This window comes from Miscanthus floridulus, chromosome 7, assembly GCF_019320115.1.
Source record: "Miscanthus floridulus cultivar M001 chromosome 7, ASM1932011v1, whole genome shotgun sequence".
Lineage (NCBI taxonomy): Eukaryota > Viridiplantae > Streptophyta > Magnoliopsida > Poales > Poaceae > Miscanthus > Miscanthus floridulus.
The window spans coordinates 83,802,761-83,817,333 of record NC_089586.1 but is presented as its reverse complement, the minus strand read 5'-3'; the positions used below and the strand labels follow the sequence as shown (position 1 = coordinate 83,817,333).

Here is a 14,573-nt window from a genome sequence, read left to right as displayed (position 1 = left end):
TCAACCTAGAGACCGTGCCTATAACAACAATTTATTTGCCTACTACTGAGAGATCTACTCTATGTTTCGGACATAGAGATTATCTTCAATGTGTGTGCCAACATTAATAATGATTGTTTATGAGGTTTACACATCTTGTGATTACCTCTAATTGTTGGAAAGTTTACAATTTTTTGGACTATCTCCAACAGTCCAAAACAAAGTAACAATATATGGACCTCCCTAAATTTTGCATTAGAGATCACAACATCACCATAGTGATTTTTAATTTACCTTAGGTGTAAATTAATTAAATCAATGGTTTGTCACATGGGGATACTGACTTCAGAGGAGTTTGATGAACTCACTTTTGATGGCATCAATATCCCACATGGACAATGGACATTGACATTGGTTTTATCCCATGGACTAATGGAAGCATTTAATGAACCTCAATTAGGGGTTGCTTTCATTATAGATAAAAGGAAATTGTGCCTTATTGTAGTTAAGGTACTACGTCCATAAAGATCATCGAAAGATATCTTGTGGAAAGAAATGCACATAATTGGTGTCATACTCTTTAGGAGTATTATGAACAATAAAGAAAACTCATAGCTTGAGGCTAATCATGAGTGGATCATGTGTCTTGTTTTTCAACCTATTGAAGACTATGATCATATTGTCCATACAATTTGCTTCTACTAGTAAAAGCAAAAGGCCTAATGTGCAATATAAGTGTTGGCAATGTGAACCCAAGAATAACAAAGAGTATCGTCATATATGTGGTTGTGTTTAGCATAGCGCTAAACAATGTCGTACTCTTAAATTTGTAGTTGATCTATATCAATATTCTATAAGGGATGAAACATGAGCTATAGAAATAAGATATGAAGGGTGCTTCAATCTTAAAATTTGAAGCCACATAGGAGGTTGGTTGTTTATGCTAGACCTTATGGGATCACATAACAACACTTCTCCTTTTCTCGTAAAGAGAACATCACATAGATGGACAATATGATCATCGAATATGCTTCGAATGATTTGTTTTGAGATTTGGGATAATTTCATCGTCCGTTGATAACATGTGATAATGTACATCAAAGATGTTGTAATATTTGTGTTGTCAACGCATAACTATTGTGGGCATCATATTGATGTATTTGATACTCGACAATATTTATGGATTTCTATATATTAGACGAGAATCTCATTAAACTCTTATATATAGATTGTACGGGAATCATTCCAATGTGGAATGATATGTGCCTAGTGGGTATTTTTACCACAAACTCTATAACTAGGAAAGCAAAATGTTCCTGGTTCTTATGACAAGAAGAGAGAATATTTTGGATATCGCTGATGCAATACAATGATTGTTTGGCCTATTTTGCCACTATCATTCTTCCTTAGACACTGAGTTAGCAATTGAGGATATTTAATTATGTCCTAATTCAACTTGTATCTTACTAAATTATAGAGATATCCAAATGTGTTTTCATATATGAACACAAAAGGACAACATTGGATATGGCATATAAGTAATGAGATAAGTCTCATTTTGGTTGTATTATGTATACAACCAACCCCGTATAACATGTTGCGTGTAAGATAATTTTTCACACTGTTGATGCATTCCAGATTTGGAATGAACAACTTGGCCATCATATGGGATGAGGTGAAAATTTATTGGCAATTCTTTTGGTCAAGATTTTCCCAAAGTATGTATACGATAAGTGTCACAAGAGAAATAGATTTTAAGATCCACTTATCTTAAAATCAGATTAAATGTCTTAGATTTCTTGATCATATTCAAGAGAATATGTATGGGTTCGATATAAATATCATATGGACAGTTCATGCATTTCATGGTTGTAAAGATACATCTATAAGATGATCTAGAATATGTGAAAGTATCCACACTCAGCCATGCATTTGGTAAATAATGGCTCTTGTTGTGAGCTCATTATCTAGAATACTACTGAATTTTTGTACCTACAATGACGATTGTTTGGTATAATAAGAATTTAGTTACATATCCAAAAGGATAAATGGAATCTATGAGTATGATATCAAGGTCATAGCAGGACCATTGTTAGTGAATTGCTATTTGCCAAATTCGTGTTGAGGGCAGGTAGATTTACACACTCCTGATTTGAGATTAACTGCATATCCCGCATATGTATTTAGTACGTGGAAATCAAAGAAGATTTCCTATTTGCGTAAGATTGAGCACGTTGTATATGTACCAATCTCACCACCACAGCATACATTGATGGGTACACACAGGAAACTAGGGATCAATATGAGATTTCAATCTCCATCGATTGTTAAGTATTTAGATCTTTTATGGAGGATCTATTTATGACCCATATGATGGTTTTATTTTGATAATGAGCATTTACTAGCATTAGGGGGAGATTTGATGTACCATACATAATGCCAGGAAATTATTTGGAATGCATAAGGCATTTCAAGCTTAGGATCACACACTAAATGTTGAGTTCAAAGAATTGTTGATTTGCATAATATTACAAATAAACTGCCAAATGTATTTACTGATTACTAAGGTGTCTTATGAACTTTTTAATCCATTGGAAGTATGTGCTAGAAAGAGTGGTGGTACCAAGTAAACCCACTTAACTCTCAATTATAAATAAGAGGGGGGAGAAGTATGGCCATAAAGCAGGATTATTCATGATAGCATTTTCCTTCTAATAAGATTGTAAATGCATGTCAACCTACGGTTGGCGACACCTTGTGAGTAAAATTTAGTTATTACCCAGTGGATGGATGTCATCCACAAACCTATCTCAGAAGTTCACCTAAATGCTGATGCTAGGATATCGGGAAGCCCTGACTCTCATTTCGTGAAGTAACGATGAGTCATTTAGGGTATTTTGATTTTGATGGACCGGAGAATTATATCATAGAAATGCTACATGTGTTGACACGTACTTCTCTGAATAAACTGTATACAACATTCCAAGTCATCCAGTCAATAAGACCATGGCAGAGTGCTTTGCTCACTCTTACTGGAACTTGTTGAGTGATGTAATACATGTAAAGATAGTCTTGCTCACCAGAAAAGAGGTGTTTTTGACTGTGATGCCAACACCTCATGGTACCTTTACTGTGGGTACAAAAGTGTTTTCATCCTAGAATGGATTGAGAACAATGTGGTGGTGAGATCAAAGCAAGACTAGTATCACAAGGGGTTTACGTAAAGCCCAGGCATTGATTTTCAATGCAAATTATTCTCCATAGTAAGTTATAAATTTTTGATACTATCTTTTGATTGGCAGTACAAAAGCATCTATCGTTGCAGTTGATAGTTGATAGATGTAGTGATTGTATATATTTATATGATCACTTGATTTGGTGTATTTGTGAAGCTTCTGAGAAGGAGTTCACATACCCAACTCTCATACATAAAATCGCAACACATATTGTGTATTGCTTAAGTCAATATATGGCTTAAAGCAGTTAAGTCCAATTTGGTACAATTGACTTTGTGTATTTTCTAAACTGAAGGGATACAAGATTGATTACACGTGGTGTTCATTTTGAAGTCCTTGATTAGATTTCATAGTGTTATTTAATAGTCAATAATCTTTACATCATTTGTGATGAACACATGTTAATAGCACGTTGTAATCTAAAGACAGAGTTTGAGATGGAAGATACGGACTACACCAAAATTTCATTTTGTGTTTATAATCCAAGCATCTTCTCTTAGGATTTTGTACGAAAAGCTATCTATATCCAGATCATATTGAGTGATTCAATATGAAGGTATCCTATGGTTATTCTACCTCATGATAGAGGAAGATTGTTTCTTGCCATAGTGACTGAGATGAGATATTGGGACATGTGGTCCATTATCTCTGTGCTATTTATGCGCTAATAAATCTTGCAAAAGGTCTCGATCGGATATTATTTTTGCAATAATTTGCTATATAGTAGCAGCGCTACTACCAAATGTTGGTGGATTGAAGTTAATAATATATTTTGATATCTTAAATAGCACATATGGTCCTAGTGTAATCCATGATCCGATTATATGGATATAATGATTTTGGTTATCTATAAGATCCCCAAATTCCAGATCATTGAAATAGGCTTTACATGGATATGGAAAGACCATTTTGTGATAGTCTTTAAATAGACATTTAGTGGTCAATTTCATTAATCATTCTGACATTGCATTGTACAAGGCTTCACATGAATGTGTATAGCTTGGCAGAATGATATATCACATATTGAAGTTATGCGGTGTTGATTCTTTGAATCAATAGTCATTATCTATAAAGGTAATGCAACTTGTGTTGTGTAGATGGAGACAAGTTATATTAAATGTAATATTTTGCCTTAAGATGGTTCTATTCCATAGGTAATATGGCCATTAAAACATTTGCAAACTAAGTCTTGGATAATCTTGCAGAGATATTCACAGAATCTACCATACTCTACATTTCTTATGTGTTGAGTGCATTGGTATGAATTTACTTCGAGGTTTGCTAGTATCATGGGGAGAGTCTCTCTGATTAATAACTTGTTACAAACATTATTTTGCACTCTTTTCTTTGTATGAGTTTTTTCTTGGGGTTTCTCATATAAAGTTTTTAATGAGGCAATATCAACATAAGGTTATGTCATATCATTCATTTTTCCCCACATGGGTTTTTGGTGGATGATATTGGCACATAAGATGCATTGTACTCTTTTCTTTATGTGAGTTTTCCATTTATGATTTCTCATATAAAGTTTTTTGATGAGGCAATGTTCAACACAAAGGTATATGCTATATCATCTATTTTTCCCCACCACGGTTTTTGGAAGATGATTTTTGAAGCATATTGACCCTATGGCCAAGGTGTTTTTAGACTAAGGCTTTGGGTTTATCTCAAAGGGTCTAATAACATTGGTGATTGTATATCATGGTGTTTCTCCTTATTTTTCCCACTGGATTTTAAGGAGTTTTGTCTAGTATACCTCTATTATTTTGTTTTTTCCCATAGGGTTTTCTAAAGATTCATAAATATGCATAATAGATGAACAGTGAAGACTACAAGGAGTTAATTAATCAAAGGGGAGTGTTGAGAATTATTATTTAGTGCTCAATTAGTGATTAATCCAAAGGGTGTCTTTTCACCCCTCTCTCTCTTTCACACTTGTAACCATCCACATGGGCTATATATATATATATATATATATATATATATATATATATATATATATATATATATATATATATATATATATATATATATATATATATATATATATATATATATATATGTACACACTGTTCTTTGGAATACAACACAGAATTATTTGCATCTCTCACTTTTGTCTCACTCTCTACTTCTAATAAATACACCATGCTTTAACGGCATCGTAGGGGGTCATAAGAGATTTACATGGACGCTCGGACCCTACCTAGTGTACTGAAAGCTATGGTGTTACATTGGACAATGATCAACCTGAATTGCCGCGTTGGCTAGGAGGCTATACCTGGGCTGCCAAGCGATGGCGGCGCTGCTTGCGCGGACCCACATCGCCGTCCATTGGGAACAAGAAAAACATCTTCGAACAATTGTTCAAAACTTGTTGAGATGTATTACTAGAAAACTTCCTAATACATAAAATTTTACAAAACAATTTTGGTGAAGACTTATTTGAATATATTTTGTGGTCGTAAGTATTTTGGAAAACTAATTTTGAGAGATATGTAGAAAGACGTCACGATGTGTATAAAGAGAAAAAATAACAAGGAAGGGATGTGCAAAAAATAATAGATGGGATATGTGGGAAAACAAGTTTTGTAAGAAAAACAAGTTTCTAAAAATGTCTACTAGTAGAGCATCCTAATACACAAAATTAATACGGCAGGATGCTTTTTATCTACTAGAAAAAAGATAAAAAGAAGGAAAGGGCCAGCCAAAAGTAAGAAATGGGACAGGTGGGAAGAGAACAAGGAATAAAAGAAGGAGAAATGGAGCAAAAATATAGGGTAAGTGGGGGCATGTCGCCCGCGAGCTGATTGGCGAGGAGAGAAGAGGAATTTCGGTACGACACAGGACACTACCCAAACCTTTTTTTTGGGTGTGTTTTTCCATTCGTTCAATTCATTATGCTGTCCGTGTCACGGAAGCATCTGGGCCTGGAATGTGGAATGGAATAAAAAACGCTACCTGTTGGGCTGATTAGTCCGTTCAGAAGAAAATGACTTGTTGGACAGGGCGGGCCGCGCCGTTGTGCAAATTTGTTGAAGGCATATACTCAATATACTCCATGTTCGAAGATAATTAACTAGTAATTGTTTCTCAAAAAAAATTAACTAATTAAATTATGTTCGAAGATAATTAACCAGTAGAAATAACCTATGTATACACGAGTAGGTTTTATCATGACGAATTCGTACTCTTGCTATGATTTACTATATATGTCCATTGTGTTTATTAGCTGTCCTATTTTCTCTCCTGTAAAGCACGTAGATTTGCTACATGAAATTTGCAAATTAGATATGCCATTGAAACTGCTTCTAGAATCTTGGATCACACGGTAGCAAAGGCTAGCACGTTCGAGGTCGCACACGACTTAATCACGCAACGAGTAACTCCGAAATCAATATGTACCGACCAGCCCATCGGTAGAATCGATTTGAAGCTCGTTCTTTGCCGAAGAAGCTCGAGATCGCCTCTTGGAAAGACCAGTCGAGAGATGCACATCGAGGTTGTCTTAGGATCGGCAAGGCCATCTATAATGCCACCGAATCTCGTCGAGAGATGCATCGAACAACGATTTAAAGGATCATCCGCAACATCTTAAAGGCTATATTTGCATTCAAAGGTTATATGTTGGTTTAGTGTAAATTGTAACACAATAGTTTGTAACTCAAAGAAAAGGAGTAATATTTGTTTTTTTTTCAAAATGCGAAATTTGCCAACCATTCTTGTCTTGGTTAACGCGTACGGCAGAAATATCTGAACTGCCATCCTTGCGTACAGCCGACGCCAATTAATTCTGCTGGATTAATTCGCAAAAAAAAGGGAAAACTGCTGGATTATTTCTCACGCAATTAGTCTGTCATCTGGGGCTCTCGGCATCTAAACCCTCACGGGCCGCTAATCAAACCCGCCGCCGCACATGCCGTCTCCGCCCAAACCCTAGCCCCGGCCTCCTGGTGACGCCGCCATGTACGCCGCCGCTTTGTTGGCAGCGGCCTCTGCGGCATACGTCGCTGCGGCGCAGTCCCCGGAGCCGCGCGACAACCCAATGATCGCCGACGTGATGAGCATCTCTGTGTTCATGGCCGTATTCTTCCCCGTCTTCGTCGTGCTTCTCGCCTTCGCCTGCCTCCGCTTGTTCCGGGCCCCCGACGACGACCCGCAGACTCCGGACGCGGCGTCGGCACCGCAGTGGCCCCGCGGCGGCGGGAGCAGCCGCAAGGGAGGGCTCGACGCCGCCGCGATCGCCGCGCTGCCGCTGGTGTTCTTCCGCGAGGTGAGGCAGCACCGGATCGTGGACGGGCGCGAAGACGACGTGCTCGAGTGCTCCGTCTGCCTCCTCGAGTTCGACGACAACGACGCCCTGCGCCTCCTCCCGACGTGCCCGCACTCGTTCCACCCGGAGTGCATCGGCCTTTGGCTCGAGAGGCACTCCACCTGCCCGCTGTGCCGCGCCAGCGTCCTCGATGCGCCAACAGCTCTGGCGGCGCAGCTCCAGACGGCGCCACCGCCGCCGCCGCTGATAACGCCGGACTCGTCTCCCGTTCCCTCGGCTGTCGTGTTAATCGGCGACGCAAGCGCAAGCGCGGAAGGGGAAGAAGAGGATTGGACTAGGATCCAGCTCCTCGCGAGGAACCGCCGCGCGGCGGGGCGGCAGGCGCTGCCGCGGTCCAACTCGACGGGTCACAGCGCCAGCGACGACGGCGGGATGGAGCGGTTCGCGCTGCGGCTGCCCGAGCACGTGCGCCTCGAGCTGCTCATGTCGCACAGGCTGAGGCACGTGACGAGCTCGGTGGCATCCGTGCGCGTCATGGAGGGCAGCAGTGTGGTGGGCGGGAGCGTCAGGAGCGCCATGGCGAGGCTGCTGTCGCTCTTTGCGCCGGGCACCGGGTGGAAGGGCGATGGCGACGACAAGTCCGGCAAGGCAGACACCACTGGGGCGTCATCTCTTCGCCGCCGCGAGAACTCGTCCAGAGGAGCAGTGGGAGAAGAGAAGAGAAGCGCCTGATCGGCAAAAGGCAGGGAGAGAAACCTTGGTTAAGCACCAAATAAGTACTCTGTTCTCTCAATTCGGTTGATATGCAGTGTTGCAGAATTTTGTTCTTTCTATTTCCATTCCATCTTTGTGACATTGTGAGAAAAAGATATCAGAACAAGGACATATCCGTTTTTTTCTAACGGAGAAATTATCCGATTTGACACATGCATGTGCTATTCCATTTTGCCGTATACTCAGCGGTATAAGTGAGAAGGATGAATGATAAATCCCTTGTCCTCTATTCATATGAATTTAAACAGGATTTTCCTCAGAAGACAGTATAATATCTTCTATTCCAGAATGGAGTATCTGTATTATACACTATAAAAAAGCTGAGTATTTTTAGGACAACCTCCCGTGTAATCTCCCTCCGATAGGTGGGATCTCATTGGAGCCAGTGGTAGGTGTGTGTAAGATTTTGACACTCATACACCCGTTCCGCGTACCTTATAATCTGGTTTATTCGGCTTCTTTTTTCAATCGGAGCAGTATTTTTTTCTCACAACAATTTAGCCGGAATAGTATTTTTCAGCCAATTTCAGTCAAATGAACGGGGTCAAAGAACCTTTTTAATTTTGGTGAGGAAATTAGTACCATTTGTGTTTGGTGATGAGGAAATCAGTACAATAAGTACTGTTTGTCCACTTTGATTGCTACTAATTGTTATTTTTCTACCATCAATTTCCCTTGCTTCCCTTGATGACGTGATTGATTATTTGTTTCTCTTATCCTTCTGTTGACCATATGGAATTGACTTAGAGCAAGGCTAACACTACGTAAAAAATAATTTTTAGCAACGGTTCGTTTTTTTATAGGGGTGGCTGGTGATGGAGCCGCCCCTACAGTGGCGTGCTCGGGTGCCCAGATACTAGCCGCCCCTACAAATGGAACTGTAACAACCCAAAAATCCATACACTAAAAATACCAACTACAAATTTTTCTTAAAACCCCCATGTGATGATGAGTGTCATCTATAGAAACCCAACCTAAGAGATGCATTAGATCTAACCCCAACCCAAGTCAACACACAAGCATGGCATGCCATTTGTTAACTGTATTTATTTAAATTCTAACAAATAAAGTATTGCATACATTGTTAATTCAAAATGTGATTTGGATTTCGATTTGAGTTATGATATGCTTAACAACTCCAATAAAGTAATAAACCATAGAATAATTAATACTCAAACCAAAGAATGAAGGATTAAAGAGAAAAACTAATTCTATTTTTGTATAACAAAACCACACCTATTTTTGTTATACAAAATAGCTAAATAAATTCCTAATATTTATATAATAATGTTGTGGGCCTCATATCTAAAACTCCAATGAATTTGGTGCACCAATTTTTAATTCGAATTCCAAAACCAAATTTGAAATCAAACAATGGAGAAGAAAATAAAACAGAAAAAGATAAAGAAGTAAAGCAGACCCATAGCAGGCTCGGCCCGCCAGCGCACAGCAACCGGCCAGCCCCGCCAGCGCGTCGCAGCAGGCCGGCCCACGAGCTTACGCAGGCCCAGCAGCCAGCCCGCATGCCGCTCTCACCTCGCCTACAGCCGCTGCCACACGGGCCCCGCATGTCAGCCCTCCTATTCATCTTCTCCACGCCACGCCTCAACCGCCGCGCGACCGGAGGCCGACAGCGATGGCAGGGGCGGGCCAGGGGGTCACGCCCGGGGCATGGCCTTGTCTCCTTGGCGCTGCGCCCACGCAACCACTCGCGGCCGTTGGATGCAGCATGCGCCTCCGATCGCCGTTGATCCCCATCCGCCGATCACCGGGCTCCGCCGTTCCCCGCTTGGCTATAAGAGCCCCGGCCCCGGTTGCCCTAGCGCATTCCCATGCCCACCACCACCTTGCGGCCACCCCCTGCACGCCCGAGCCAAGAGAGAGAGAGCCAAGAGAGCAGAGGGAGAAGAGGAAGAAGGGGGAGTGCCGAAGCCGTGCGACGCCGCCGGTGTCGCCGGAGTAGGAGACGACGCCGCGCTGCACTGCTTCCGAAGCTACACGGCCGCAACTCGTCACTGCGTCACCATCCAATCTTCCACAACACCAATGGTGAGCCCCCCAGTCATTCCCCTGCTCGCCACCGGACCTCACCGCGTCGGCCATGGCCGTCTCCGGCCTCTGGGTACACACGCACTCACGCGCACGACCACGCCGTAGACCCCTCCTAGCCCCACAGATGCCGGAGCAGAGCATGCGCACACCGCGCTCACGACGCCGCCGCCATGGCGCGGCCACCGCTGGCGCACTCGGCCGCCTCGCCGCACTAGAACGCAGCCGTAGAGGATCACAGTGACGTCTGGAGGACTGCCGCGTAGACCGAGTCATCGATAGCCGACCGCAGCGCCTTGGCCACGAGCATCGGACCTCGGCCGGAGCTCCGCCATGCACCACCACCGCGGCCAACTGTCTGGAGCCGTCCAGCCACTTCGCTAGCTTCACCAGGGCACCCGCCATGGTAAGGCCGAGCTGTTGCCCACTTTAGTTGAACACCTGCGCCGCTGGAAGGGGCTCGCCGACAAGCACTGCCACGCCGAGCCACCGACCTCCATGGCCAAAGCCGTAGGAAGCCCTGGCAATCACCTAGACCCCACCACCAAGTCCGCCGAGGCCTGGCCAAGCCTGTCCCCACCTCTATTGGACGCCAGCACCGCTGGCAAGGCTCACTGGGTGCTCGCCGTTGGCGGGAGTACGCTGGGAGAGGAAGCAGGGGAATTCCCCTCGCCGGCCGCCCGCGCCTACACCCGGTGTACATGGACCCAACCAGAGGAGAGAAGGGTGGACTTGGCCCACCATGGACCCTACCTTAGGTCCATGGACCGTGAACATGGGTCCACCGTGAGCCACACTCGCGCCCACAGCCTAGAAACGAAGCCCAGTAAAGGCCCAAGGCCATGATGTGGCAGCGCCATAGCATGCCACGTGGCGGGCCAAGCTCAGCCCAAATCCAGCCCTGTCCAGGTCCAGTTTGAGACCCGACCCATGTTGATCGTTGACCGGTCAACGTTGACCGTTGACCTAGCCCCACAAGTCAGTGGCACAGACACTATGGGCCCACAAGTCAGATGCTGACATCATGCTGACCTCACACGGGACCCACACGTCAGAAGCCAACACAGCCGGTGGTGACGTCATGCTGACGTCACGATGACATCAGCTGCTGACGTGAGCAGCCCAGGCCCACATGTCAGTTACTCTAACCGTTGGCCGTTGACCGTTGACTCACCCGTTGACTGACGTTGACTTTGACCAGACCCACATGTCAGTGACCCAAGAGCCCCTGGACCCACCTGTCAAAACTGATGACGTTGCTGACGTCATGCTGACATCAGCTGGACCCCACCTATCAGCTTGGAACCGAGACGATGACGTCATGCTGACATCATGCTAACGTCAGCATGCCATGTGGACCAGTCATTGCGTGACACGTGTCAGCCTAGGATTAATTCAGCCTTTTTCCAATTTCAGAAATGATTTAAACTTCGGAAATTCATAACTAATTCATACGACCTCGGAAAAATATGAAACCAGGACCAAAATTCATCTAAAATCAAGCTCTATGTAATGAACCCATGTTTGAGTGCATTTGGCTCTTTTGAATTTCCATTGCTTCTTTGTGCTATTCTATAGACGTCGCTAACACGACTATAATGCGATCGATGCAAACTCGGAGGAGAACAAGACGGACGAGGATCGTGAGTACCGTGAGGAGAACGGAGATGACTACACTGAAGGTGCCACATCCCACCCAATCTCGTAGCACCTATTACGCATGGCTAATATAGAACTGCTATTGCTTTACTTTACTGTTATAATCATACTATGATAGGACTTGCATGGTAGTATGCTTACTTGGTGGCCTTTACCTTGACGCAACCTTACCCCTGCTCACCCTACTGTTAGGCTAGTCACACGCTTGCTACTATATTTCATTGCTTATTACTTCTACTACACTTGCACTACATTGATGTGTGGTGGAAACTGGTGTTATCTAGACTATGGGGAGAGTGTTGCGTGTGTGACTTGGGTGCGTGGAGGGTGAGGGTTGAGTCGACCAAGTTGGAGTATACGACGAGCCTGGGGCAAGTCTTGCCATGGGGTGCTACCTGGGCACCCTTGGAAATAGATACCTGTGGTGGGTAAATGGTATATGAGGTGGTCCTGGGTGGGAACCTATGATGGGAGGAGCCCAGGATGGAGGTGCTATGGTGGCACGGTAAATGGAAACCCTGATGAAGACATTCTGGCTTGGTCATCCCTAAGGACTTACTAGTACTCAGATTCACCGAGAAGCCTTACGTACCACTTGCCCTATATGGTGTTGGATGGCCAGACTACTTGGTAGGATATTGCCACTACTGCTAGGTTGATAGCGGACAGTGTAAGGAGGTACGGGGCGTGGAGGATTCCCCCACACCCTTCCGAGACTTCATGGAGACCTTGTGGACCCGACTCATGACTCACAGTTTTAGCCACCCCAGACTGGACTTGGGGTGTACCAGGGCTGAATGGTAGAGTGGCATTATACTAGTCTAGCAAGCAGCCGGAATCAGCCCAGTTGACAATGGTCAGCAAGGAAGGCAGATCTTGTGGTTATGTAAAACCTCTGTAGAGTGTATGGTTAATCGATCGATACATGTGCCGACTTGTCGGCTATGGACCTTTCCTAGGTTTCGCTTAAACTAGATAGTGAGATGAGTCCTTCTCTTTCTTCCCCCGTGAGAGAGTGTCGGTCGTAGCCAGGGGCTATGGGCCTTGAGACAGTGCCAAAAGGGAGTTGGTCTGTCGACTGAGTGATGGTATGGTAATGGTGTGGAGATGGTGGTATATCAATCCCAGGATCGAAACCTGGCTCTAGGAAGGGAATGGGGTGGAATGTGTGTGGGAATGGTGTTAAAACTTGACTATACTTTTATCCATACTTGATATGCTAAATGCATAGGAAACCCCAGCCTTATAGGTTCCTTTGATTATATCCAACATGCATCCAATTTTCACAAAGCAATGCTCATAGGGCGGGAGTGGCCATTACAAATCGTACTGATAAATTTTGGCACATAGGTTCTGCTAAGGAGTATAGCTCCGAGGAGTTTGATGGTTGAGGGGTTCGTGCCTACGCTCGAGTTTGGTGATCTTATCTTCAAGCTATTCTGAATGAATGCTACTTTTGATTCTGCCAATGCGGCGATGTAATAATTTATATAATTCCGCACTACTTGTACTCTGATATTATCATTGTATGGATGTGATATTCGACTGGAATTTGGGTGATATGATCTACAACGGTCTTATTACACTTCGACGCTGTGGATTTCCCTTCGTGGAAATCAGGGTCGTTTCAGTTGGTATCAGAGCCATACTTGGCCATAGGATGAAACCCTTAGGAATGGACGATAGAATAGGACGTGAACAACCCTTCTTTTGGTTATATACCGACCTTGCATTTACTTTTATGCAAGGCTTATCTATTATTGACCTGCTAACACCTGTTCCTTAAAACATGCAGATGGTAATGAACATCGACTGACCGCCTCTAGGACCGCTACCTCTAGACCACACCAAGCTTACCTTCGACCTGTGTGAGCTCAGGGGTTTTGCACAGACCCTCTGCCGAGTTCTCGTCACGTTAGGAGTCCCCGATGAGCTTGTCAAGGTCACCTGCACCGGGAAGCCAGCTCAGGAAGGAGGAATCGAAGGACCGGTTGTCACCTCAGTCGAGTTCCCAGCTAGCACTACCTTACCTTCTATCCCAGCTTTCACCGAGTTGACTATAGAGGACACAGTCGAGGAGGGACTGCAAGCTATCTCACACAAGGCACTTCGTAGAGTGATGAGGGACCACTACGAGCACCTAAAGACGACAGAGTTCCGTCTACTTCCCCAGGCCCTCGACCTCAGCCTTACCCCTAGTGAGCAGAGTTTCACAGCCGGTAGAGTTATCCTTGCCAAGGAGGACAGATGCCTTCACGTCTCAGCTATCCACCTACTTGAGCAGGATAGGTATGTGACCCAGCTGGAGCAGAGGAGACGTCAGGACCAGGCCCTTCTATGGGAGTACCAGGAGCGAGACTCGCAGGGAGCATAGGAGCGAGCTAGTCTACTGGAGATAGTTGCCAAGCTACAGGACGAGCTCAACCATCATGAAGAAGTCCATAGAGCTGAGGTCACTGACTTACAGGATAAAGCAGCTGACCTAGGCAACAGAAACTGCTACCTCGACAGCAAGGTCTTGGAGTTGCAGAGAGAGTTGGACGACAAGAAGGCCGAGTTCAACCGCAGAGGAGACAACGAGAGATCCAAGGGGATTGATATGCTAA

At 44.2% G+C, this 14,573-nt stretch overlaps 1 protein-coding gene across 1 annotated transcript; it reads left to right on the top strand.

Annotated features, from left to right (window-relative positions):
- The first annotated feature begins 7,055 nt into the window (after positions 1 to 7,055).
- Positions 7,056 to 8,412, top strand: LOC136463628 (E3 ubiquitin-protein ligase ATL6-like). Its single transcript, XM_066462606.1, has one exon. It carries the CDS (start codon positions 7,177 to 7,179, stop codon positions 8,215 to 8,217), a length of 1,041 nt encoding a protein of 346 aa, XP_066318703.1. The 5' UTR covers positions 7,056 to 7,176; the 3' UTR covers positions 8,218 to 8,412.
- The last annotated feature ends 6,161 nt before the right edge of the window (positions 8,413 to 14,573 follow it).

What these genes read in the sequence shown, in the direction of transcription:
- LOC136463628 (XM_066462606.1), top strand. Translation starts at nt 7,177, where the DNA reads ATGTACGCCGCCGCTTTGTTGGCAGCGGCCTCTGCGGCATACGTCGCT.